The sequence below is a fragment of the Opisthocomus hoazin genome, chromosome 8 (assembly GCF_030867145.1).
Source record: "Opisthocomus hoazin isolate bOpiHoa1 chromosome 8, bOpiHoa1.hap1, whole genome shotgun sequence".
Classification (NCBI taxonomy): Eukaryota; Metazoa; Chordata; class Aves; order Opisthocomiformes; family Opisthocomidae; genus Opisthocomus; species Opisthocomus hoazin.
This window is the reverse complement of record NC_134421.1, coordinates 51,301,756-51,325,834: the sequence shown is the minus strand read 5'-3', so window position 1 is coordinate 51,325,834 and position 24,079 is coordinate 51,301,756. Positions and strand designations below refer to the sequence as shown.

At 41.8% G+C, this 24,079-nt stretch overlaps 1 protein-coding gene across 7 annotated transcripts in view; it reads right to left on the bottom strand.

The window, feature by feature from the left end:
- PLXNB2 (plexin B2) overlaps positions 1-24,079 on the bottom strand; it is a 266,904-nt gene that overhangs the window by 4,737 nt on the left and 238,088 nt on the right. For all 7 annotated transcript variants that reach the window (XM_075429278.1, XM_075429273.1, XM_075429274.1 and 4 more), the window contains 15 exons: positions 23,774-23,950; positions 23,174-23,313; positions 22,019-22,119; positions 19,541-19,770; positions 18,347-18,528; positions 17,503-17,569; positions 17,243-17,389; positions 13,762-13,918; positions 12,655-12,755; positions 11,679-11,763; positions 4,444-4,598; positions 2,675-2,835; positions 1,930-2,077; positions 1,351-1,415; positions 526-601 (listed from right to left, as the gene is read on the bottom strand). In XM_075429278.1, the coding sequence (XP_075285393.1) occupies positions 526-601; positions 1,351-1,415; positions 1,930-2,077; positions 2,675-2,835; positions 4,444-4,598; positions 11,679-11,763; positions 12,655-12,755; positions 13,762-13,918; positions 17,243-17,389; positions 17,503-17,569; positions 18,347-18,528; positions 19,541-19,770; positions 22,019-22,119; positions 23,174-23,313; positions 23,774-23,950 (1,992 nt within the window). The remainder of the gene's footprint in view (positions 1-525; positions 602-1,350; positions 1,416-1,929; positions 2,078-2,674; positions 2,836-4,443; positions 4,599-11,678; positions 11,764-12,654; positions 12,756-13,761; positions 13,919-17,242; positions 17,390-17,502; positions 17,570-18,346; positions 18,529-19,540; positions 19,771-22,018; positions 22,120-23,173; positions 23,314-23,773; positions 23,951-24,079) is intronic.

Below are 24,079 nucleotides of genomic sequence, written 5' to 3'. Positions count from 1 at the left end.
TGCCGGCTGAGCGAGCGCCCGGTGAGCTTCTCCCACGCAGCGTAAAGCAGAAGTACTGCCCTCGTACAGACAGCTCTGGAACAGGCCACACTCCGGGCGCGCGCCTCCCCTGTCATTTCTGGCATCCAATTCTTGCTGCGGTAGCACTCTGAATTCAGCCATTACTTGTTACCAGTGTGATCAATGCTAAAAATCCTCTGCATGCTGCGGAGAGAAAACTCCACTCAAGAGTGCCATCATTTTTCCACAATGGATGTGAAAAAATCTGAACGCTTTGCTCTGGCACCTACATCGCTCAGACAGATCAGCGATGACAACCGTTCTTGGTTCCAGTCAATAATCAACATTTCAAAGGGCTAAAAGGCATGACTACACTAGGCAGGAGTATTTCGGAGATGTACAAAAGAACTCATTTGATGTTTGCACATAGAAAATCTCACTTGTTGAGTTACAAAGAGAAGACAAAGAAAACCGGTGCTATACTTGGCTCCAATTCCAGGACAAGAAAACGGAATTTATTCTTACCCTAGAAATCTCTGCTAGATGGGTATTCATGTCTTGGTCACTAACTGGCACCATCTGACGAATACCTTTGTAGTAACTGCAACAAGTGAAAATAAACTTTCAGTTAGGCAAAATACACTGTGGTTTCCTGGTAATTCTGTATTTTGATTTGGCAATTATTATAAACACACTTCCTAATAATGCAGGAGATGTTCTACCATGATAGAAGAATGGTTCCTTTAGTAATCCTGTCTCTCAGCGGTCATTAGTACTTGATACCTTCCCAACAGAAGCAAATTGCGCCTGGTTGTACAGGGCCATGCCACAGGAAAGAAATCTGTTTATATGTGTAGCTGATGATGATTTCAGGTCTTCAAACTTTTGAAGTCATTGGCTAGCAAGAGTTTTGTCCTGCGGCAGAGCTTCTGTGGTATTCACAGAATTGCCAATTAGTAAATGAATAAAGTTAGAGACGGAGTAGGGAAAAAAGGTATTTTTGAAATGTTTTCAGGATTTGATCTCTACCGAGTTATGGAAGTGCAGCGTTGGTCAGACAGACCATGTTGGTAACATCAACCGCTGCAGAAAACAGCATCGTGTTTTCTCCTGAATAAATCTATCCGTCCATCTGCACAGACACGAACACGCGCTGGGTCAGAACGGCGCTCCATTGCAACCCTGCCAACGCCACCACCAAGGCAACGGTTTAACATTCAGGTGCCAAATTTTCAGCACTTGACAGCTGACTTTGACCACCTCAGCATTTGCTTTTCCTCTCACCGAATACATTCACCCAGGCTTAAAGCCCTACCAATTCTGAATAGCATGAAAAGAGTCTATACTTACTCTTCCACCATTTTCTTATAGTTTGAGATTTCTTTCGCGTAAAGTAATTTATTACTTGGAGAATCCTGAAAAATTTATAACAGAAAGAGACTTCAATAATTTATGAACCTCTGTAGGAAGCATCGAAAGTGAAGAACCTGAGATCAAGCCTTTATATTCACATGCACTTGAGCTTTACAGATATTAATATTTGGCTGCGTATTATTAACATTTACCTTGGTACGTGGGTGGGATTATTTGTCTTAAAAGCATGAAGTTTACACATGGCATTACTGTTGAATTTTACAAATGTATCAATGCAAGATGATACTAAATTATTAGTGGACGTGAAATAATCAGTTCATAAACTTGCTTTTCATAAAAGCAGTTGGTGTTTTCTCCTTTCTGTAGATCTCGACTGGCAGAGTGCACAGTAACACTGACATATTTGCCAACCTGCTAAGGGGTGAAATGCTAACTTGCTTACAAAACTCAAACTATGGAGGCTGCATCTCCTCAGAGACTGGGTATTGTCTGTGAGGATGCCCTTTGTCTCGTCAGGCGCGAGTGTAGTCAGGATGCAGAATGCAAATCACTTACTCTGCTTAATTTGTGCTCTGTTCTTGTGCAAGCATCCATGAAAGTCTGTGCAATGACTGACAAGGAAGCATCCACTACTTCATGAACATGAACATCAAAGATGAAATGGGGATTTTTCAGTATGTTTACCCAGAATCTAAGAGGCAGGCTGCAAAGCAAGGGAAAAGATTAATAATCCTTTTTACACAATAAATGTTCTACAACAAGCAAATCACATGAAATTAAGTACGGGTTTTGCATTTTGATCTCCTCACAACAGTGAAGCTTAATTATACATTTCAACATTTCTACAAGCTATCTGTTGTCTGGTTTCCGTGTCTGAAAACCAAGGCTTTACATCTCTCACAGGAAAATGAGAAAAACTCATATGAGTAGAATCTCAGGTGTCCCAAAACAGCAAGAGAAGATGTCTGCATGGTGAAAGACAGTACCCAAGTAGTATTTTATTAGATTTTGTGCTTTGACAGGTAACTCTAGCTCACATTTGCCCCTTGCTTTCCTCTGAGGAAAGGCAAAAAAATAAAGTGGTAAATCTGCCACTGACAACCCCACAGGTAGGCTGATTTCATCTTTGCAGCTTCTAGACTTATGGGGAATCCTTTTGATCATATAAACATATTCTCTCAGTTAAAATGATTCTGAGAATTACAAATTAAATTTACTTTGATTTGTGGTAAGAGTGCCGGCACATACCTGGGAATTACACTCTCATTTCTCTGCAATACAAGTATTATTCATACTGTACCTGTTTGTTTTCCAGATGTGAATGGTATCTTCATCCTTGATGTCATGTTTTTCTGCTTGCTCATCAAGAAAGTCAAAGAAATATTTCACAGCTGGCGGCACCACATGGTTCGAGTTGAGCACGCTATGGAAGAAGTTATCTACAAACTGCTGAAGTGTCCCCTAAAAGCAAATAAAAAAAAAAAATCCATTACATTTGTGTCGCAGGCTGAACTCGGTGCCATCCCAGAGTCTTTTATTCCTATTGACGCTAACAGCCAGTTGCCGTCACTGATGGCCTTCATCCCAAGTGCTATGGGTACTGGGTGACAAAACCCAAGCGACTTCATAGTGCAGTGACCTTGCAAACTGCCAGCACAGGAAAGACCTTCTAGAGAACAACTTTATGTTCCAGCCTGAAAGGTTGCGACCTCACCAACTATTCTGTGGTTCGCACAGAACGGTGCACACACTTCTACTCGACAGAAGAAGCAGAAACTGGTTGCTAAGTATACAACACATTTACACTTCAGGGTCATTATGCACATAAAGTAATTGTTAGCCAGTTTTTAATGGTTTTGTAGCTTCCCACCTCCAATTTCTCAGACTTTCGAGCGCCATGCAATTTTTAGAAAGAGACCGAGATGAAAAGGTACCAGTGAGCATTTGACTTTTTGTTTAAGGGCAAGCACTTGGGTCTTGTCAGATACCGAGACTAGCCCAGCTCCATGAGCCTCACCGAGTCCAGTGTCCCAGGAGGGCCATGTGCTTGGTTGGGTTCCAGCACCTGCCTGGACCTCACAGAGTGTCCCCTTGTTTCAGAGATGACCCCGTTGAAGACACATGCAGTTTGTCCCCGCTCAGCTGGTTGGTCCTACGGGCACGCTTGAAGGGCTGCATCCTTTTTCTTATTGTCACCAGACCCAGACAAGGCAGGCACCGAGAAGGCAAGGAGCCCTAAGCCACTCTGCTGTTAGCAAGGACACATCGACAGCCCTTGTTTTGCAGGGTAGCTGTGGTCCCAGCCACCATACCTCACCAGCTCCGTGTGAGTTTGTAAAGCTCCAGACTGGTAATAAACTATTAACTGGCTGTTGGGAATAGAAATGGGGCAGCTGCATCTTGCTGGCTCTTTGTCCTGGGTCTATGTCATCTACACATAGACTTTACTTCGCATCCACTTTCACACTGGGACAAATGGCCTTAGCTGGAGGCAGACCACCCTCATTTTCACGAGGAGCCTGGCTTTATGGTCATTAAACACATTATCCTCAATTCTTTCTGCAAGGAGGAATGCTTCACAAAATTATTTTGAGCGTGATCCATTCTGCAGTATAAGCACTAAAAATACTCTAAAAGGACTACTATTATTTGAAAACGTTTGTATTATTTTTCTAGATTATACAGCAGCGTGGGTCACAAACAAAGCCAGGGAAATCGCAGGCTCTGTAGCAGTTTAAAGGGCATTTGGTTTACAAGACAGCCCAGCAAAGTATTATCCAAACAGGTGGCACAGAGGAGAATATCCGTCTTCGTCTTGCAAGAAAAATCCTTATTTAACGAACACGTAATCATGGTTCTCAGCTTTGATCAGGAGTTATACTTTATCTCTTTCCCAGTAACGTTCCTCAGGGCATATTAATCACTTGAAGCCCTGAACGCCAGCTTGCACATACATGACACATATTCAAAATTGCAGCCAAACGCATGACTAATAGTTGCATCATTTTCTGCAGTTGTATCTCATAATCTGTCGAAGTAAGGTGCAACCATGGCACAGCAGAGCCCTACCTTCACAGAGAGAAGTCTGGTCAGGTAGATCTCTGTAATAGCTTTGGTCCTCTCTTTTTCTTTCACACTGCCCCGCTTCGATTTACCTTCATCTATTTCATCTACTGGCCGGACTAGATGCCAGACCTTATTTTCATCTTCCAGGAGGGCATGTCCTAGAAACAGTAATTGCAATAATTACAAGAAACACCCTGCACCCATATCAGCAACATGAAAATAATTGTATACTGATGTACAGGTAAGATGCTCGCTCTCTATACTTACCTTTTCTCTTGCCAAGAGGATCTAGATTACTCTGTTCCTGCCCAACACGTACAACCCAAGCACTAAATGTTCAATAATACAGAAGCTGGAAAAGTAGCACTGAAGTAGGATTGTGGCTTGCTTTTGTCCAGAGCAAAGGGAAAGGAAGGAATCACGCAATAAGAAAACTCCTGTTCGGTCAGGTAAGCACAGTGTGCATATTTTTTTGAGGTCCACACAGTGAAATACCCTACTCTTTCGCGAATGGTCAGACACATGATCAAGGTACAGAAATTCAGCTATGTCTGACCCAACAGCCACCACAGAAAGGGCAATTGGAGCCTGCTCCAGGCACAAGGGAAGATGTTGTAGCAGCTCTGGTGAATTTGGCAGTGGCAATTTAAGAAATTATATCAACCCTTTTTTCTAGGTATCACCCTTACAATTTACATTTTTACCCTAACTGCTGAGTTCAAAGTACGGCACCTCAGTTCAAACCTGCCTTTACCAGCATTTGACCAGCAGCACTTCACTTTGTAGCTGAACGGAGGAAAGCTGCACCCTTTTGCTGAGAGGGTGTGAACTCCGGCAGACAGAGATAATGACCGCACCAAATCCATTACCCATCCCAATAAGATTTTTTTAAAATTTGCTTGTCAGCGTTCACAGCTTAAACCAGAGTGAGAGACTCATGCCAAGTCTGTTACCACAGAGCAGAAACAGGAGTAAGGGCGCGGAAGGTCACGACAGCTCACCGGCTGACGGTGCCCCGCCACGCTGCATCCACGGCTCGGGCGCGCGCCCGGGCCCTGAGCTCGCTTCAACGACCGCGCAGTGGCATAAAGAGGGTCTCGCACTTCAGCATCAGCGTGAACGTTCAGACAAACTCCACGCCTGAGAATCTTTTGTTACGAACAGTTCTAGAAGAAATGATGCAATTGTTTTAATTTGCCACTAATATTCCTTCAAAAAAGTTTCTGTGCTACAAGCTTAGTTCCAAACCTCCTGGTTTTGCTTGTTCTTCCTTTAGTTTCTGTATTTTTATGTCTACTTGGCATAGTTCCTAAAACCAATGGCATTTTTCCAGTGAAAGTTACTGAATCAGTTCATTTAAAATCATTGACATCTTAAAAATGTGAAAGTTATTTTTCCCATAAAAATTGTGATTCAGCCCTACTGCACAAATTAATTTGCATTACTGCTAAGTCTTATGCTTTAATATATGTATCTAATGTAACGTTACAGCAGAAAATAACGGTTTCTAATTGCATGAATTTTGTCCTTTCAAATTCTTGGCCATAGTAGTTTATTCACTAAGTTCCTCAACAGCTACATTAAAATTAGTGGTTTGCATGTATATTTTATATCACCGGGGAAAATAACATTTACGTGTAATCTGGCCAAGCCAACACTCCTGCTTGAATCTACTTTATATATCCTCATGAAAAGCATTAGCTATGCAGTCTTCTGGGGCCTTTCCTTCTTTTTAACCAGGTAGGAAAAGAAAAAAAAATCCCACATTAAATCACATTGTCCTCTGAGAGCCCTTAATTTGACTTGGAAGTTCATGTGAATGAAGCAAGCAAGAAATAAAAGCTATTGCTTTATTTTGAGGTAGCTGCGATTTTGCAATCGATACGATTCACAGCAATCGTCCGCCAGTACAGTAAGAACCACTGGTGGGCCTGAAGTCTGGAATTTCTTTTGCAATACCTGTTATTTACTTTTCTAAATTAATAGATCACATCACACAGTTAGGGCGGAAACTATTTTCCAGCCTTATGGCAGCTGCGTGCTACACTTCTGCTTCCTCCTTCGACCCAAACGAGTTTATCCTCTCTCTGCCCTCCTGACGCTATATGGCCCAGTTTAACTTCCGAGGGCAGAGACACAGCCAAAGGGGTTTCTACTGAGGCTACTGGCCCTTGCACGCAGCTTGATTTGGCCCGTGTTTGTTTAGCAACAACAGAGTTGGCTACGAGTGAAGTGGTACGTCTTTCATCAGAAAGCAGGGATTAAGATACTACGGCTCAGCCAGATGAACTTCTGCAATACAAAGATCCCACTTCATTGCTAAAAAGAAAGAAGAAATTCAGAACATGGGGCAACAAAACAAGTTAGCAGTACGGTTGCTAAGGGAAAATAACATCTCTGTGAGATAATATTTTCCCCAATGGAAAAGCAGAAGGTAAAGAAAATAAAAGACGGGCGTAACACCTCCTTTTTTATTGCGTTAGCCACATTATGCATCAAGCCATAAGCAGGGAGAAGACTGCACCACTGGGTCACAGAATCACAGAATGGTGGGGGTTGGAAGGGACCTCTGTGGGTCATCTAGTCCAATCCCCTGCCAAAGCAGGGTCACCTACAGCAGGCTGCACAGGACTTTGTCCAGGCGGGTCTTGAATATCTCCAGAGAAGGAGACTCCACAGCTTCCCTGGGCAGCCTGTTCCAGTGCTCCGTCACCCTCAGAGGGAAGAAGTTCTTCCTCATGTTCAGCTGGAACTTCCTATGATTCAGTTTGTGCCCGTTGCCCCTTGTCCTGTCACTGGGCACCACTGAAAAGAGTCTGGCCCCCTCCTCTTGACACCCACCCTTCAGATATTTATAGGCATTTATAAGGTCCCCTCTCAGCCTTCTCTTCTTCAGGCTAAAGAAGCCCAGCTCCCTCAGCCTTTCTTTATAAGAGAGATGCTCCAGTCCCCTCATCATCTTCGTAGCCCTTCGCTGGACCCTCTCCAGCAGGATCCTGAACTCCACCGTCTCATGGTCACTGCAGCCAAGGCTGCCCCCAACCTTTACGTCCTCAACCAGTCCTTCTTCATTTGTCAGTACAAGGTCCAGAAGCACACCTCTCCTCTTTGGCTCCTCCACCACTTGCATCAGAAAATTATCATCGATGTTCTGCCGGAACCTCCTGGACTGTGTGTGCCTGGCTGTGTGGTCTTCCCAGCTGATGTCACGGTGGTTGAAGTCCCCCATGAGAACCAGGGCCTGTGACTGTGAGGCTACTTTCAGCTGCCTGTAGAAGGCTTCATCAACTTCCTCTTCCTGGTCAGGTGGCCTGTAGTAAACACCCACAACAGTGCTGCCCATATGAGCCTGTCCCTTAATTCTAACCCATAAGCTCTCGACTCCTTCATCATCCACCCCAAGGCAGAGCTCAATACTATCCAGTTTCTCCCTCACATACAGAGCAACTCCACCACCTCTCCTTGTTGGCCTGTCTTTCCTAAAGAGTACGTATCCATCTATGACAGCATTCCAGTCATGCGAGCTGTCCCACCATGTCTCTGTAATTGCAATGAGACCATGGCCCTGCGACTGCACACAGATCTCTAGTTCTTCCTACATATTGCCCACGGTGCGTGCATTGGTGTACAGACATTTCAGAGAGGAACTCGAGCATACTGGTTTCCCTGAAGGGGTGCAAGAGGATCTGCCGTGTCCATGCCCACTCTTAGGTTGTTCTTTTGCTTCTCAGCCTGGGACGCAGCTGAGGAACATTTGTCACTGCTCTGACTGGTCACACTTAATCCCCAGCCAGATGGGATGGCTTGAGCATTGTGACTTTGCCCCCCACCCCCCGAGTCCTGCAGTTTAAAGCCCTCCACACCAGGTTGGCTAGCCTGTTGCCAAAGATCCCCTTGTTTTTTCTAGAGAGGTGGATCCCATCCCTCTCTAACAGGTTATAATCACTGAAGAAAGTCCCACTGTCATAAAAACCAAAACCTTCACAGTGGCCTCAGTCACATAGCCAGGAGCTGATACTCATAATGTGTGTCTGTTTCTAGCTGATCCCCTTCCTCCAGATGGTAAAATGGAGGAAAAGATAATGCTTCCCCCCCCCCCCCCCCCCGAACTCTTTGTCTTGGTCCTTGGGTGTTCTTTGGCCAATATAAAATAACACTAGGGGTGTTAATGCCAAATATTGACTGCGTTGACCAATTATAGTGGTTTGAACCATGATGTAAACATGCAAGTGAGACGGTGACAGGCAACACAGCTCCTTTCCCCTTGCGTGGCCTGGAGCAAATGAGCTTCTTTCCAGTCTCCTGCCCTGCTGTGAATGCACCACTCCATGGAGGTGAAGGAAGGGCTGCCCTATACCGATCTGCTAATCAGTGTTTCTGATCTGCAACCCTCTGGCTATTTTTATTCAGAATTAAAAAAGGAAAAAAAAACCCAGACCAACCCAGAGAAAAATCCCAGAATAACAGAGCCTGTTGTTTTGGCTTATAGCTCAGTACAGAAACACTAGCATGAAATCACTGAAACCATTCTCCATCTTGATACAAATTAGCAATTGCATTTATTATCTCAAGAAGCAAAAGATGCTGCATTTAATTTGTCACAACCTCCAGCTTCTAGTGTCTTCCTGTTCGAAGCTGTGAATCGAAAGCAGCATGGAAGCAATGCCAGGTTTTAGAGCAGCATCTCTGAACATGGTTTTACATTTCGTTCTGCGCAAAGCCCAGTACTTTGGCAGACAGTCAATGGCTTCCGCTGACACTTCTCAGTGCAAAAGGTGCAAGTTAATGAGGGACTGTGGATAAGAGGAAAACCACTTTGTCACAAGCCTCATTCATAGAGCCGGGGCAGGATTTCTGTTTATTCCAACCCTGTAAATCCCTGTGTCATATAAATGAGTGTATGTGGGAGGGGAAGCCTCTGACCCTCTCCTCTCCCTTCCATACACATAGTGTCTCACAAATCACTGCCACTGCGGGCTCCTGCTTTGCAACATTTTACGGCTTTCCAAAAGAACAAGTTGGCACCAGACAGCTCTGAAGACCTTTCGGTGCTGAAGAAAATGGGCTAGCCTGGCATGAAATGCTGTCTTCCCAAATTTGTGCATTACCACGATGCAAGACAGAGTGTGAAGAAGAGGCACGGTGGAAGTTGTCTTCACTCCATACTTTGGGATCTAAACTCTCTCTACAGACTTTTTCTCTCATGTGTGAGAGCCCTTGTGTGACTGCACTGTCCCCAGAAGTCTGCTTTTCCTGTACAACTCCTTACATGCCACACACATATAAGGAGGTCATCCTGGACTACAGATCATGGATGTTCAAAGAGCTCCATCATACTGAATTATAAATAAAGATGCAATTGCAGAGAAGAAAGAAAGGGAAAAAAACAGCAAAAAAAGAAAACTGCAGAGTCTGCAGAGTCTGGTCCTCTACTGCCTGCCACAAGGTTAGCGAGCTGGGGAGGATGAAGACTGAGACCCCAGAACAGGAGACTGGACACCACTCTGTGTTCAGAAAGCAAAGCAAGCTAAGGGCCCCACCAGGCTCCGCTCGTGGTGCGCTCATGCCTGCAGAGCGGAGGTGACTACTGCCTCGGTTATCTCTGCAGTTGGTGCAACCAGCCTGAACACGGACTAGGAACCAGCTCCGCGCCTGGCTGCGCTTCACTGCCCTCTGCATCAAACCCAATGGCTTTTCCAGTTAACGTGCTGGGCTGGCACCCGCTGTGACCAAGTAGCCACCATCTGGCCAACTATGGCAGGCACTGGCAGTAAAGGGGTGAGAGGATAGCAGCAGAGGTGTAGCCACGACCATGAGAAGACCCTTCAAGGACGCTGGAGAAAGTCTCAACTGAAAGCATCCAGGAGGAGAGAGTAAAAACGTAAATGGCAAGTAATTCTGCCTGTCCTAATTTCCTGGCCAACATTCAACACAAATGGAATGTACATTTTTATTAAATAGCGATACACGTCAGAGCTATTAGCTGAGACCCATCTTTTTGACAAATGTACATTTCTGGAATATTATTTCCAATCTGTTTGACTGCCCAGCCCTTGAAACCTATTAAATCCAGGATCAGTAAATCTGTTTAAAGGAATGAAACTATTAGGTGAAGCAATGGCTTTTGCAATCAGTGCTAGACAGAAAAGCATATCAAATGAGTTCATAGAAGGAAGAATGATTTCAATAATTATCGTTCCATAAATTTAACTTCTACCTCCTGTGAAACAACTGAATAGAAGGATACAAAAAAAGAGAAACTGAACATCTGAAATGTAAAGGAAACATATGTGATAAATAACATAAATTTACAAATAAATATTTCCATAAAAATCATGCATTTTAGGCTGTAATGGGTATTGTGTCTCAACAGGTTTTGAGATGAAGGAAATTGGTCTAGACAAAATACTAACATGTAGAAGTAAAAGCTTTAAAAGATGGACTGTGAGCTAACAGGTTGCCTTTCGTGTGGAGAAGTCCAGCACACTGTAGCAGACAGCAATACAAGAACTATGCAACAGCTGCTTTAGTGATGTGAAAAAGAGAAAACATTGTAAGGAAATTCCTCACGCCAACTTACAGTGGACTGCAAACCTCAGAAAGAACAAAGAACTTGTGGAAAACGCTGCATCTAAAGAGATAACACGTATGAAACGAATGAAGCCAACCAACAAACCCTGGAAAAACCAAGCTAGCATAGCTTCTGAAACATCACTCAAAGGGAGGGAGACACAAAATATGAATGTACAGAAACGAGTTTGCAAGGCAACACAGTTGTAAGAAACGTGATTAAAAAAATGACATCAGATCCATTATGCCACAGAGAGGGGACCTGGTCTCTACTGTGGTTCATCTAGAACAATGCATTCAATTCTAGCCTAATAAGAAGTGGAAGAAATTTGGAGAGAAAAGTAAGAAAAGGAAGAAGGCAGAAGAAGAAGAGATAAAGCTTTGGAAAGATGAAACATACAGTTTGACTATAGATGAAATGGGATTAAGAAACAAAATATGCAAGGAAATGTTTGCTAAGAGTGCTTTCTGTTAAGCTTCTATAATGAGGACAAAGAAAACCATTGCAAGTGTGCAGTGGGTACCACACAACAAATAAGCCCTATATAATCTGGTGGGGAATATTTAGCTCCGCAAAGATGCTCGATAAACCAGCCCAAGACAGCAGCATCACTCCTTCTGTGTGGGTTTTGACTTCTTGTTGTTTTGGGAGGTAGTTAACTACTTACTTTCCCCTGGGACATCTTGCTGATTATCCTCTGGCTGCTGGGAAATGCCCATTTTCGATAAGATGAGTGTGGCACCATCTCGGACCTTTGAAAACACAAACACAGGGATGCTATTAGAAAGTATGTACTACCGAACCTCTTCTTAACACTTAAACTGTGGTTTCTGTAATCTTTCGCAGGGAATCTGGACCTATGATTAATGCTGCCCTTCAAAGGCTTCTTGGGCAACTGGCTCTGCAATTGAGAACAGACTCCCTCCCCCTCCTTTAATAAGAGATCCCATCAACGCGTCCTCTGAGATTACTGAAAATGCTCGAAGCACCTTCCGGGGTTCAGTCATTCCTAATCCACTATGGGTGTCCTTTGTACAAAAATGGGGTTTATCATGGAGAATCGGATCTGTCTGTTTTCTGAGGGAAAATGAACTAACCTCCATCTTTCCTATTCAGGGTATCTGTTGTTAGAAAGCAATAAATAGCATACACATGGAAGACAAGTGGATTGCAAGTGCTGGGTAGTGTGCACCGTATGAAACCTAAAACAGACAGTACCAAAACATCAACATCTGCTCTTCTGACCGAGCGGTTGAACAAACCAGGCCAACCCCAAATCTATTTAGCAGCAAAGGAAGGACAAGACAATTCTCGGGGGTAGGAAGTTGTAGAGAAAAGATGAATACGAGACCTAGCAAAAGGAGCTTGTGAAAGTTCAAAGGGAAATTTGGATTTGGACACTACAATGATGAGGAAACCAAAGTGCTGGAATTTAGGTGATATGTTTTTGGTAAGATGTTTACACAATATGTCTAGACCTAGCCTTTCACTCTCCCAAGCTTTTACTACCTAGACACAGAGCTAGGGGTTTTTTTTTGACTCTTTACGTAGCACAGAAGCTTCTCTAAAAACAAATAAAGATTTTACTTATTACTAGAGAACAGGTAACAGATGCAAACAACCGCTCTGAAACACCTCCTTACATTATAATGCATTAGTGTGTTGATACGTTTCCATCTGCCGTCTCTTTGGGATGTTAAATCCAAGTCTGAGAGGATCTGTGCAGTAGAACCTGGACGCCACTCTAAGGGGCAATTAAAATGAGAAAAAACAGTTTTTAACCGTGTGCAAAAATAACTACTCCAAGAATGTTGCAGTTTAGAGACCCACTGACGCATTGTGGAACATTAAAAGAAGTGATCTGGCACAAGCCACGATGTGTGGTTTTTATAGCTTAATAGTTTGGCAGAACTACAGAGGTTTGCATGAACTGTTCTTAACCATGCACATGACTTCTGACTATTTTCCACAGAAAGTTAGCTTTCTTTGCATAGAATACTCCAAATATACATATTAAGAACTACTATCAGTTCAAAAATAGAGTAGGACTTTGTATGGAATAGAAAAGGCATTTTCAGGAAATTTACTAGGATCTTCTGTAGAGCAAGAACTGCATCCTCTAGTTTCAGATTAAGGCAGTAATGAAGACATTGCAAAACTATTAATTGGAGCTTTTATTATGAGATTATTAGGCCTTTTAAGTTATGTCAATTTTTTTTTTCCTCAAGAAGAGAACAGCAATTTTGAAAGCCTTAAAGGAGGATGATTTTCAGAGGCTGGGTGGCTCATCATCTCCTAAAAGTGCAGCTCCTGTAAGTTAAAATTCTTTTGAATAACCATCATAAAGGCAAGTCAAAATCAGTACCAGTTTCTGAAATTGCATCATTACTTCTCCATCAGCTAATTGTCCATGCTGTCATTATCACATTAATTAGTACCTGAGATACTGACTCTGTCAGACATGAATACATTTGTGCTAACAGTCATTAACGGGCTCTTTGCACACTAATGACAGCACACCAAAAACTTTAAGAGTCAGGAAAAAGAACTCTGTAAGAAAGCATTAATTTTTAATGCATATTAAGATTGCTGTGAAGTACTGTACTTTTGCATCCAGCTGAACATGAATTCAACTTTTTTTTTCTTTAAAAAAACCCCAATAAATTGCTTTAATAGAAATTTTTGGGGAAAACACAAAATCACGCCACATGTTTCAACTGCTCAGTAGAGTATCACAAGTAGCTACCTACCAAGAACTACACTCTCAGCTTTTGGCCACTGAGAACACGGCAGATTTCGGTAGACTTGGTCTATTATCTTCTCCTTTACTTGTGATATAGTATCACAGTTCAGCACTTTCACAGGTATGGAATCGGTTCCTCCATCTTGTACGTATACATTTACTGTCTGTAAAAAAAAGAATGTACATGGTTACTAAGACAAATCAGTGCTGATTTACCTTTGAACCTGTTTTCCTGGGTGGTTTAAATGCAAACAATATCTAAAATTCACTGTGCAGTAATTATTACAAAGCAGCACATATTTGCAATGGGAGTATGGGTTATCTGAGGCATTCTTCGCTGTTATGCAGGCAACCGGCTATCATAAATTCCAGCTAATTCCTCCCACTATGACAAAACAGAAAAGATGCAGAACAGATTTACTCATGTCTAATCTGCTACTATCATTGAGTCTTGGGAATTTATTAGAGGGACACACAAGAGCAAAGCAGCAGGACCGCTGGCTAGACACATGCTTCTTGTATAGTCTGATAACCCGGAACACAGAAAAGAGCAAGTAACTTAACGAGTTCCCAGTCATCATTTGAGCTGCAGTTTGCTGAACTCCTAGAACATTGCGTGCTTTTGCCTTCCTTTATGGTGTCTTCATGGTTGTGGTTTTACTTCTCAAATCCAGCGGACTAGGTCTGTACATAGGGTGATTTAACAGGGCCCAGCTGATGTGCAGTGACTTGTTCAGCTCCCGTAACTCTACCTCCTGTGACCAGCTGTTCATTAGATGTATACAAATACACACATACATCCACACACACACATATACATTAAAGTCATTTATGTCATCTTTGGTGTTTAAAGACCTCATTACTGCTTCCTGTTGTCAAAATAACTCTAACAGTTCCAGGAAATATACCTAAGTAGTTTATGCTAGTTCTAAAATACTACTGTTTTCTGGTAGTATTGACGTGGTTTTTTTTTAATGTTAAAGAGAATTTCTTGAAAGCCTGTAATCTGCTAAATTTAGAGTGATTTTTTTAAAAGTAGCTTCGCTATATAAGTGTCAGTTTTAATACAGAGAAAAGCAAATGAGAAAACAATGGCCAGGAAACCTCCCCAGAAGGAAAAAACCCACCAAAACCAAATAGATGTTCTGAAAAGCCTCTTTCTTTCACTAGCTGAATCAGTACAACAGCTCCAAGCCCTCATGGATCTTTTATCAGTCAGGTAGCTTTGGAGGCCAGGCACATCCGAAGCTTCGCAGCTCTCAGATACATATGGTCCTGCCAACCACAGTGCCTGAATTTATCATCTCAAACCTCAGAAATAAACTTGCATGACTGGTATTTTTAAACAGTGAAGAAAAGCTGTGCCATACGGCAGTCAAATTAAACATGATTGCGCTGTCCCTTGACAGAACTCTCCAACTAATCATGAGATTTCACCTTCCTTTTCCTATTAGCTTTATGGTAATTAGACATGATTTTGCTGCTGCTTCAGTACGCAGCATGTCAGCGTAACCAGTGATGCAAAACAGATTCATCTTTTAAATAAGAACAATTAGAGCACAGACAACTGCTCTATACCCTACTTTCCCATTGAGTCTCAATTTCAGGCAGAAGTGAACTAATTAACTCACACTTTAACCTACCTTGGTGCACAAATGCTCCCTAACTGATCACAGTTACCACAACAATGTCATCATCACGCCAAAGATCCCAATGATTTATACCAATAGTAACCCCCTTCATAATCCTTCACCATACACATGTATACACACACAGCTCATCATCTTCCACGCACGCACACACATAAAATCCTTCTTTAATGTGAAATCTGTAAATCCGGACCAAATACTGCTACTGTACAATGTTTTAATGTTTTGTATCTAGCTAGTGTGCTTGTTGTGCCCACATCTGATTGCATATACAAATTTTCTGCTTTCATGCTGCATTCATTTAGTTTAATTGCAGGCATTGGCTTTTTTGTGAAAAGAAACAGAAAAGAAACAGACTGAATAAAGAATTATTGCCATTAAGTCTTACATGATGTACAGTGCAAGTAAATTCCGTTCTCCATACACAAGAGAAAATATAACCAGCCTTGTCAGTCAGTGTGGTTTCTATGGGTGGCACTTGCAGCTCAGGTATGAAGATGACATCTCAACTGATCCCCAAAATATCATTTGAACGTAAAATATTTCTTCTTGCCCAGCACACCCTTTTCCTCCAGGCAGTCTAGGTCACAGTCTAGTGATTCTGTGAGTGAAAGTCCTACAGCAATCTCTTCACATCAGCCCTCCCAGCAGCATTCCTTCAGAATACACAAAATGGTGATTTTTTTTTTTTTTTTTTTTTAACCAGGACTTAATAAAGCTTTTTATTAAGTTTCTCTTTCCACACTGCTTATATGTCACTGCATTTTTCTCAGCTGGAGACAACCACAAATGGCTCCTAACATGTCAATAAAAGAGAAATGAGAGAGGGGAAAAAAAATCCTGTGCTGGTCTTTGAGGGACAGTCTGTGTATCTTTGCTATTCATTACACTGTATCCTGAAGAAAACCAGCAAGACTGTCAGAAAGAGTAAAACTAGAATTTACGCTCCCTAAACAGCTAAAGAGTGGGCTGCTTCAGTTTTTTGAAAAGACAGTGAATCCATGCGCTGGAGTCTGCTTGAAAAAGCAGTGCAGATTTCTGGCAGTGAACAGCATGAAGTCAGAGCAGAATTCGTAATAGAAGAGAACTGGACCATGGCACCGGTGATCAGACTCAGGCGGTGATGGAGCTCAGATGGGCAATACCTGCGGTAGGGATGTCCATTTCATCCCATTTGAAGCATCTAACATGGGTCTCCAGAACTGCCTGGAGAGGCAGCTTCCCCTCATCACTGGAAAGATTTATTTCCTTAGGTGGAAATAAACCCCTTTCGATGCCACTTGGGCTGCTCACGCTCAGAAGAGTTTGACTCACACAGAAGCAAGTGCAGAAATCGGTTCATAAAGTGTTTTGGAAGTTGCAGAGCCACCTCACAGGGACTGTAGAGGAGCTTATCCTGGTATACTGATAAAATGATCTCTAAAATGACATTTGATATGCTGACAAGCAGCAATCACAAGGGGAAAGACAACCCAAAGTTCAAGCATAACAATAGTGCAAGAATTCTGCAAAAATCAATTGCCAGTTAATTTAGATAAGAAAGGGGAAGGAGCCAAACACGTCTACCACTGCTCAGACAAACTTTGAAAATTATGAAAGGGATTTACTGAAGTGGATTCTACAGTGGCAGGACTTGGATTTAATGCTTAGAAGATAATTTATAATTCTGTTTTCCTGCTTGGAGACTTGCTTTGGCTAAACTATCGACAGTCCTGCCCATGACCAGAATTTCTATGCAGATCACAGTAGCCCGGAAAAGTACGTACAGACTTAACATCACAGGAGTTAATTTTAGAGGAAAAAAATGATTTTATAACATATTAATCATGCTCTGCTTACCAACTGCGTATACTCTACATCATCTCCCAGTAAGCCTGTGTCATTCAGTGTATACTTGGCTTTCTTTAGTACGGCATCCACTGGCCCTTTTTCTACCTGGTGTTTGATAGCCTTGAACAATTTATAAAGAGGCTCCCCAGCATTGTCCTGTTTGGAGGAAAGGAGATGAAATAAAGCAAAAACAAAAGATATACTCAATGCAGCATGTTTAAGTATTATTGATAAAAAAAAACCCACAGGCAACAGACTTCAGCTCTTACCTTGAGGTACTGATATAAACAAATAGACATCCAGTTAGACAACATTCTCTCAACAACTGTTTCAGATCTGAAAAAAAAAAACCCCAACCCTGAGTATGGTAAGGGTACTTAATGACAAAGTCTTAAAGAAAACATTGCTTGCTTGAAATACAATATTTTTACATGCCTAACTGCATGCACTCTGCTAATGCAGTGATTTCCCTATAGAGTCTTGAGAGCATGTACTTGCTTTAGGATAAGTGCTTTGTATTGCTCATCATTCCCGGGTACATTCAGCTCATTACTGAAAAGCACACATCTTTTATGCAAAGTCTTGAATTGGGTCTATGCTGTAAGAGCTAAAAAATTAACCCAGCTGTGCAGTTACTGGGAAATAACCTACAGATTACAAAGCTACAACATATACAGGGCGAGGTCTTTTGCAATTTATTTGAGATAACAACAGGGTTAAAAACACTAGAGCAAGCTCTCACTGAATGCACAACGCGAGCTGACTATGTATGCTCATTACAAAGATCATGTGTGGTATAAATGCTAGATTGTTTGGAATAAAATTAGATCAAAAAGTAAATGAAATGTTTGATATTGTATTTTGAAGTAAGGTAGACATTTTCGTAATCTCGATGCAGATTCTAGACTACAGTATTTGGATAGGGAAATCTGTCGCCAGCAGTCCTGCCTGTGCCCTCCACAGCTATTCCTGGTGAGCTTGTCTTCCTAATATGCTTGGGCCAGGCTATTTCTGACTTTCACAGATAGTTGTTATTTTAATATAGTCACATGACAAAAGGAACACATATATAGAAAATCAGAGAACTACAGAAAATATGACAATAATTCAAACCTTCTTAACATCAGCTTTGGGTTTTTGGCCACAACATACTGCTCCATCAGTTCTAAGAACAGCGTCCTCATGATGTCAGTATAGTATTCTAGTTTTCCATGTAAAGCAACTGTCAGTAAGGATGCAAAATACACTTTAACTCGAGCAGAGAACTCCCTTTGGTTTTCCAGCGTGTGAATGAACTGGAACAGAAAACAAATATAAAACCAAGTCAGATTAGAGGTTTCTGAGGAACCTTAATACTTGTCTGCACTACGAAGACAAGCAATATTATTTTAATATTAATCTTGTAAGCACAGAACAGAAAAGTTTTCAGAGGTTTGAAAAAACTACTTATAAGAAAATGTTCCCTATAATTTGTTTTTAGATACACACACAGTGTATTGGACTAACCCAAGGAATGCTTATTTACTTTAACTGAAGCCTTATCCGAAAAGTATGCTTTAATATAATGGAAAACAGGTGTTCTGTGACAATTTTTTAAAAGAGAAAATCGACTCCCCTCTCCCCCACATTCCCAGTCCTTTCGCATCGAATTACAAAGACACTTATCTAAGCGCACCTGGGAATGCGCTCTCATCTGCCATACACTGTAATGCTACCATTAACAAACTCAGCGCTGGAGCCTCATCTAACAAAGGAGAAAAAGTTAGTAGTCTAAATCTGTATTTAGGTGTCTGAAAATCAGCTTCAGGTTTTGAGAGTGAGCAATTAGACGTCTCTTCAGAGCTGCTGTGAGCACTCGTCAATCTCAATGAATAGGCCACTCGAGGAGCCTCTGCCTCTCTGGGACAGAGATTCGGCAGATGGCTGCCTGCAGGTGACTCCTGTGATGAACCAGCATGGAATCAGCATTCTCCAATCACGTTTCTTAAAAGGCTAAAACAAACTTGTAACAGCACTTTTCATGCCAGACTGGGTAATATCTGTTTTCCTACAGCTACTGCAGTGTTGACTAACTCCATACTGCGTGACCTGGCACAGAATTATGATCTTGCCTCTTCACCCCACCAGGAAGCTTTGGCTGTGATGCCACATATCTGCAGTGGTTACTGTGGAACAAGAACTGTAGGAAAATCACTTATTTTAGTAACTTTGGTTCAGTTGTGCTTGCAAACCTACTCTCTTGCACACACAAAGAGTGTCTAGTCTTAGCCTAGCTAAGAGACAAGGTGAATTTACTTCAGTACTCACATTAATGAGAAACGATTTGCTGTTGAGGAGGTTGGAGAACTGGTTCAAAGCCTGCTCCACAGTCTGCCGCCTGGCCTCGGGAATATCCAGCTTCCCCGTAATCATCACGTCTTTCTCTCCATCTTTGGAGGGCAAGAAGAAGACTCTGTCCGTGTAGGTTTTGTAGTCCAGTACTGGAATTCCAGCTTCATTGATATCATTTGTCTGATCCTCCATCTCTATCATTAGATCTGAAATATGCAATACAGTTTAAAGGTTCATTTAAAAAAAGCCTGCAGCTTTTTTAGGCAACATGATTTCTTTGGATGCCTTGCAATGGTGAAAAAGCAACTCAACACCAAAAACTCAATTCTATCTCATATCTTCCCTTGCTATTTTTACCAATTATCCTGTTAACTACAGCCACAGGTTATCCTGTGGTGACATGAGGGTAACTGCCTTTCGCATGGATGGTTTCCTTGTTGCTGTCTATCTCAAAAAGGGCCTTCATGGACATCTGGGTGAGTTCATATATACGTATGTAGGATGGTACCACAGAGCCAATAAAAGACAGAGTAATATTATTTTCTTGGTTTTTGTTTTTCAATGCACATTCTGTTCTCTCTGAGTCTAGGTAGTAATCAAAGTTCTTTTAAAAAACACACTGCAGTCAAGGAAAGCAAGGTTTAAAGTGTAAAGCACACTAATTCAATTGCAAGGAAGGGGATTGCAGGAAGGAAGAAGGTTAAATGGTTCATTGACATTGATGGAAACGTTTCTACAGGACTCAAAAGCCCTGAAGACCTTAAAAGGGACAACATTTAGGGAATCGTCCTTTGGCGCAGCTATTCTAGCTGAAGGCTTTCCAACTACCCAATATTGTTGATTGACTAGAATATCATGTTAATTAATATAGTGACCTATTGTCTCAGCAATTTTATTGCTCTTATTCATTCATTTTCTTCTTTGTTTTATAGCATTCAGCAAAGCTAAGGGAGAAAGCATCTTGTGGTTCCTAGCTTTGTGGCATTTGTACTTCCTCCCTGACTTCCCCTTCCTTGGCTACCTTTGGTCCCACGTATTTTAGACTGTCTGTACTTTGTGCCATTGACATGACAGTTTCACAGTATGGATCCAGAACGTGTTTTGACTTCAGTGTTTCATTTTACTGCCAGACAAGGTGGATGCAGTTTAGGAGCTCGATTAATCGTTAGATGTGCTTTCTACGTCCCCAGTGTTCATGCTTGGTGGAGCAGAGAGGAAACCTTCAACTCAACATGTAGCAGGAGTTTCTAGCCTGCAGCCCCCTACCTAGGAGTGTCTGCAAGAAAAAGGCACCTTCTCCTTTCAGAAATGGGTATGAAGTTCCATGGGAAAGGTGACTAGAGGGAGGGCTGTTAACCTTGACCGATCCTCTCACAGTTCAAAATACAGTTTGAAACGAAGCCCATTTGGGAATAGTTCTTGATTCAAACATTTGCTTCTGGTTTGTGTCCAGAACCTGGAAGGAGTTGGTTTTCCAGAGAAAGCAAGCTGGTACAAGAAAAGAACATCCTGTCCCAGAAGTGCCAGAAAAACAAGACTGGGAGAGGCTTTCAGCATGGCCGAAATCTTTGAGATACCCTGAGCTTCTTAAATTAATTTCAAACTTTAACCTGAAATTGCTGTTTAATTCAATTCTGCTTTTTAGCCACTGTCAATATGAAATAATCTATTTATCTTTAGAAATAAAATGTCAGGATTTTTTTAGTAGAGATTATTTCAGCATGACCCAACAGCAAATATAATTCAGATAATGAGGTGACATTTCACAGTAATAATTTAGGCCAATATTTGCAATGTTTGTACTCAGATGCCTAATTTAAGTGTTGCAATGAGTAGTTCAACATGTAGAAATGGTGAGCCTTCACACCTCCTGCTGCCTTCCCTGGGATGATGCCTCTACATTTACACAGAACAATTAGCTGGCTCCTCAAATCAAGCTTAAGGTTTTTGCACGATAAACAGGGAAAAATGCTATTCCTTTCCTGCGAGCTTGCCAAATTATCCCTTTGTATGCTGATTGCTGCAAATCAATTTTGCAGCTCTGAAAACAGTTTTTGATGTGCATACTTGGCACATACAGCCATCGTGCTAAATACTAAGTGCATGGTTAGTCACTATAAAACATTCTTACCTCCGTATCAGTGACCACTCACATTAATGACTGTCAGTAACCCCAATCTCAACTAGTTTCTATTTCCCAGTTGCTAACTCTGTGCTTCCTTTAGACTAAAACTATGAATTTCTTTTAATAACCTCAGCTCTCTATTTTATTTTATTTACGGCTTTCATATATAATAACAAAATATCTGCTGTATGTCAATGTCAGTAATCAAGACTACTAAGATCTGCTAATTACTTGTTCCCAGAAGACAGTTTCAGCAAGCCAGCACCATTGCTCCAGTCCATCTTCTGATTGCTCAAGAGGACCCACAGGAGTGCAAATATCTGTCATACCTGTGAATTCCTTCTTGCACCGGTCTCTGACACTCTCCTCCAGGCCTTCAAGTTGTGATTTAATTTTTTCATACTCTCGTTCTGCTTGTTGGCTCTTGCGTCTTTATGGAATAGAGGTAAGATTTTAAAAAAGTTACAAACTGCAAAAGTAAAGAATCTGCAACAGCTCTGAGTGGGTAGCCAAAGGACTGGAGGACATTTTCCTAGTTTTGATGTCTTTTTAAACACTGGCAGCAGAAAGAGAATGGAGGAGAACAGCAACAGTGGACCAAGTCTTCATCCTGTGTAAATCAACCAGGCACCATCACGGGCCTGCTGCTTCAAAGCACACTTGGGCCAGTGATTTAAAATCCAATCAGCAGTAGCTACAAATGCTTTCAATCACATATGAAGTACAGAAACTCAATTTGTATGTACTGAACAAAGATTGCTTGCAACATGTCCTGCACTGGTTCTGAGCCACACAGGAATGTGTTTGGGACTGAACTGAGAAGGCTGCAGGAGGTCCAGGAGGCCATGAGTGCTGTACAGCACAGACTTCAGCACTGCTTCAGCTATATTGATATGCACCATCAGAGTGAAATCCACCCCCTCCTGAGGGACAGTATGAGGGCCTAATTAGTAACCTTAAAATTGGGCTAAGTAGGTCTTAAGTGAAATGCAGACATTGTTCTGGCCCTTTATGAAGCACGTATTTCACCATTAATCATGACATTTGTGAGCGGGTAACACTTACCTCAGCTGGAAAAGCCAAAATGACCCCTTAGCCAAATCCATCCAGCTCAGACCTACAGTGCTGACTGAGGCAGCACAAACGCTGATGGATATGTATACAGAATAAGTTATCTCCTTCACAAGAGGCACTTTAGCTGCAATTTCAAGAATATATGTGTGCAACTCAGTCTGCAATTGTGTGCTTGGCAAGCCTGGGACCAATTGTTGTGTTTATGTATAAAGGATGGACTGGGCTGACTGACACCAAGGAATTTGGTGTGCGTGAGAGGAATAAATTGGTGCTCATACACAGTTCCAGCTGCAACTACCTTTCTTAAATCTGCAGATCATAAAAAAGATGAAGAAGTACCTTGAAAGGTACTAAAAGGCAGTACCTTGAAAGGTTTAGGACAGCAAAACTGCCTAATTAAAGGAACTTACCTGTAACAGATGATAGAAATGATGATGATTGCTATCATAGGAATGAACACCAGTGGCAAAATAAGATTCAGAGGGATGTCACTCCCACGTGTATCATATTCCACCCTTCCCAGGATCCATTCCCGGAGTCCAAATTTCACCTAATTAGATAAGCACAGACATCTGTCTCAAAAAGTGCAAATGGACAGTGGTTCACTTCTCAGCTACACTCTAAATTCTTAGTAATTCTCACTAAGTGAATTTCTAGCTCAAACTAGCCAAACCAAGGAAACATTTCTGAATATTTTATACTGAATTTCGGTCCCTAGCACTTTATTCCATAAAGTAATCTTATTTTGCTTAGCAGAGGAAGAAAAATCCCCAGTCTGTCTAGCTACAATTTTACATTTCTATGTAATGAAGTTAGAAGGCATTTGGCAGCTTGGGACCACTCTTTACGTGTGACATCTTCTAAACAGCAGGCAGAAGCTAGCAGAAGAAAGAAATGCAAGGAGTTTCTTCACAGTACTACAACTTTGCAGAACAAATTACTTCAGTTAAGAAGCACTGTATCAGTGTCACTTACACATGACATTAAATTCTATTGAAAAGGTAACCTACGATGAATTCAGGAAGGTTATTGATGGTATCTCTCTTCTGCCGTTTCTTTGGTTGAGGCTGTACTTCTGGTGGCTCACAATACAAGTCCGTTTCAGTTAGAGTTTTTATGTTGCAAGGCTCGTCACCCACAAAAGCCTGGGCCTCGTCTATCGTCATGGCTTTGTTCAGGTTACTGCCCTAGACAGAAAATACAAGGCTAAGTCGTCATTGCAAAGTCTTGGGAGACAAGAAGTCCTGAGTTGCAGCTTTCCATTTGGGTTATTTTTAGCAGCAGATGTGATTTGCACTGCAGTTTACAGAAGAGCG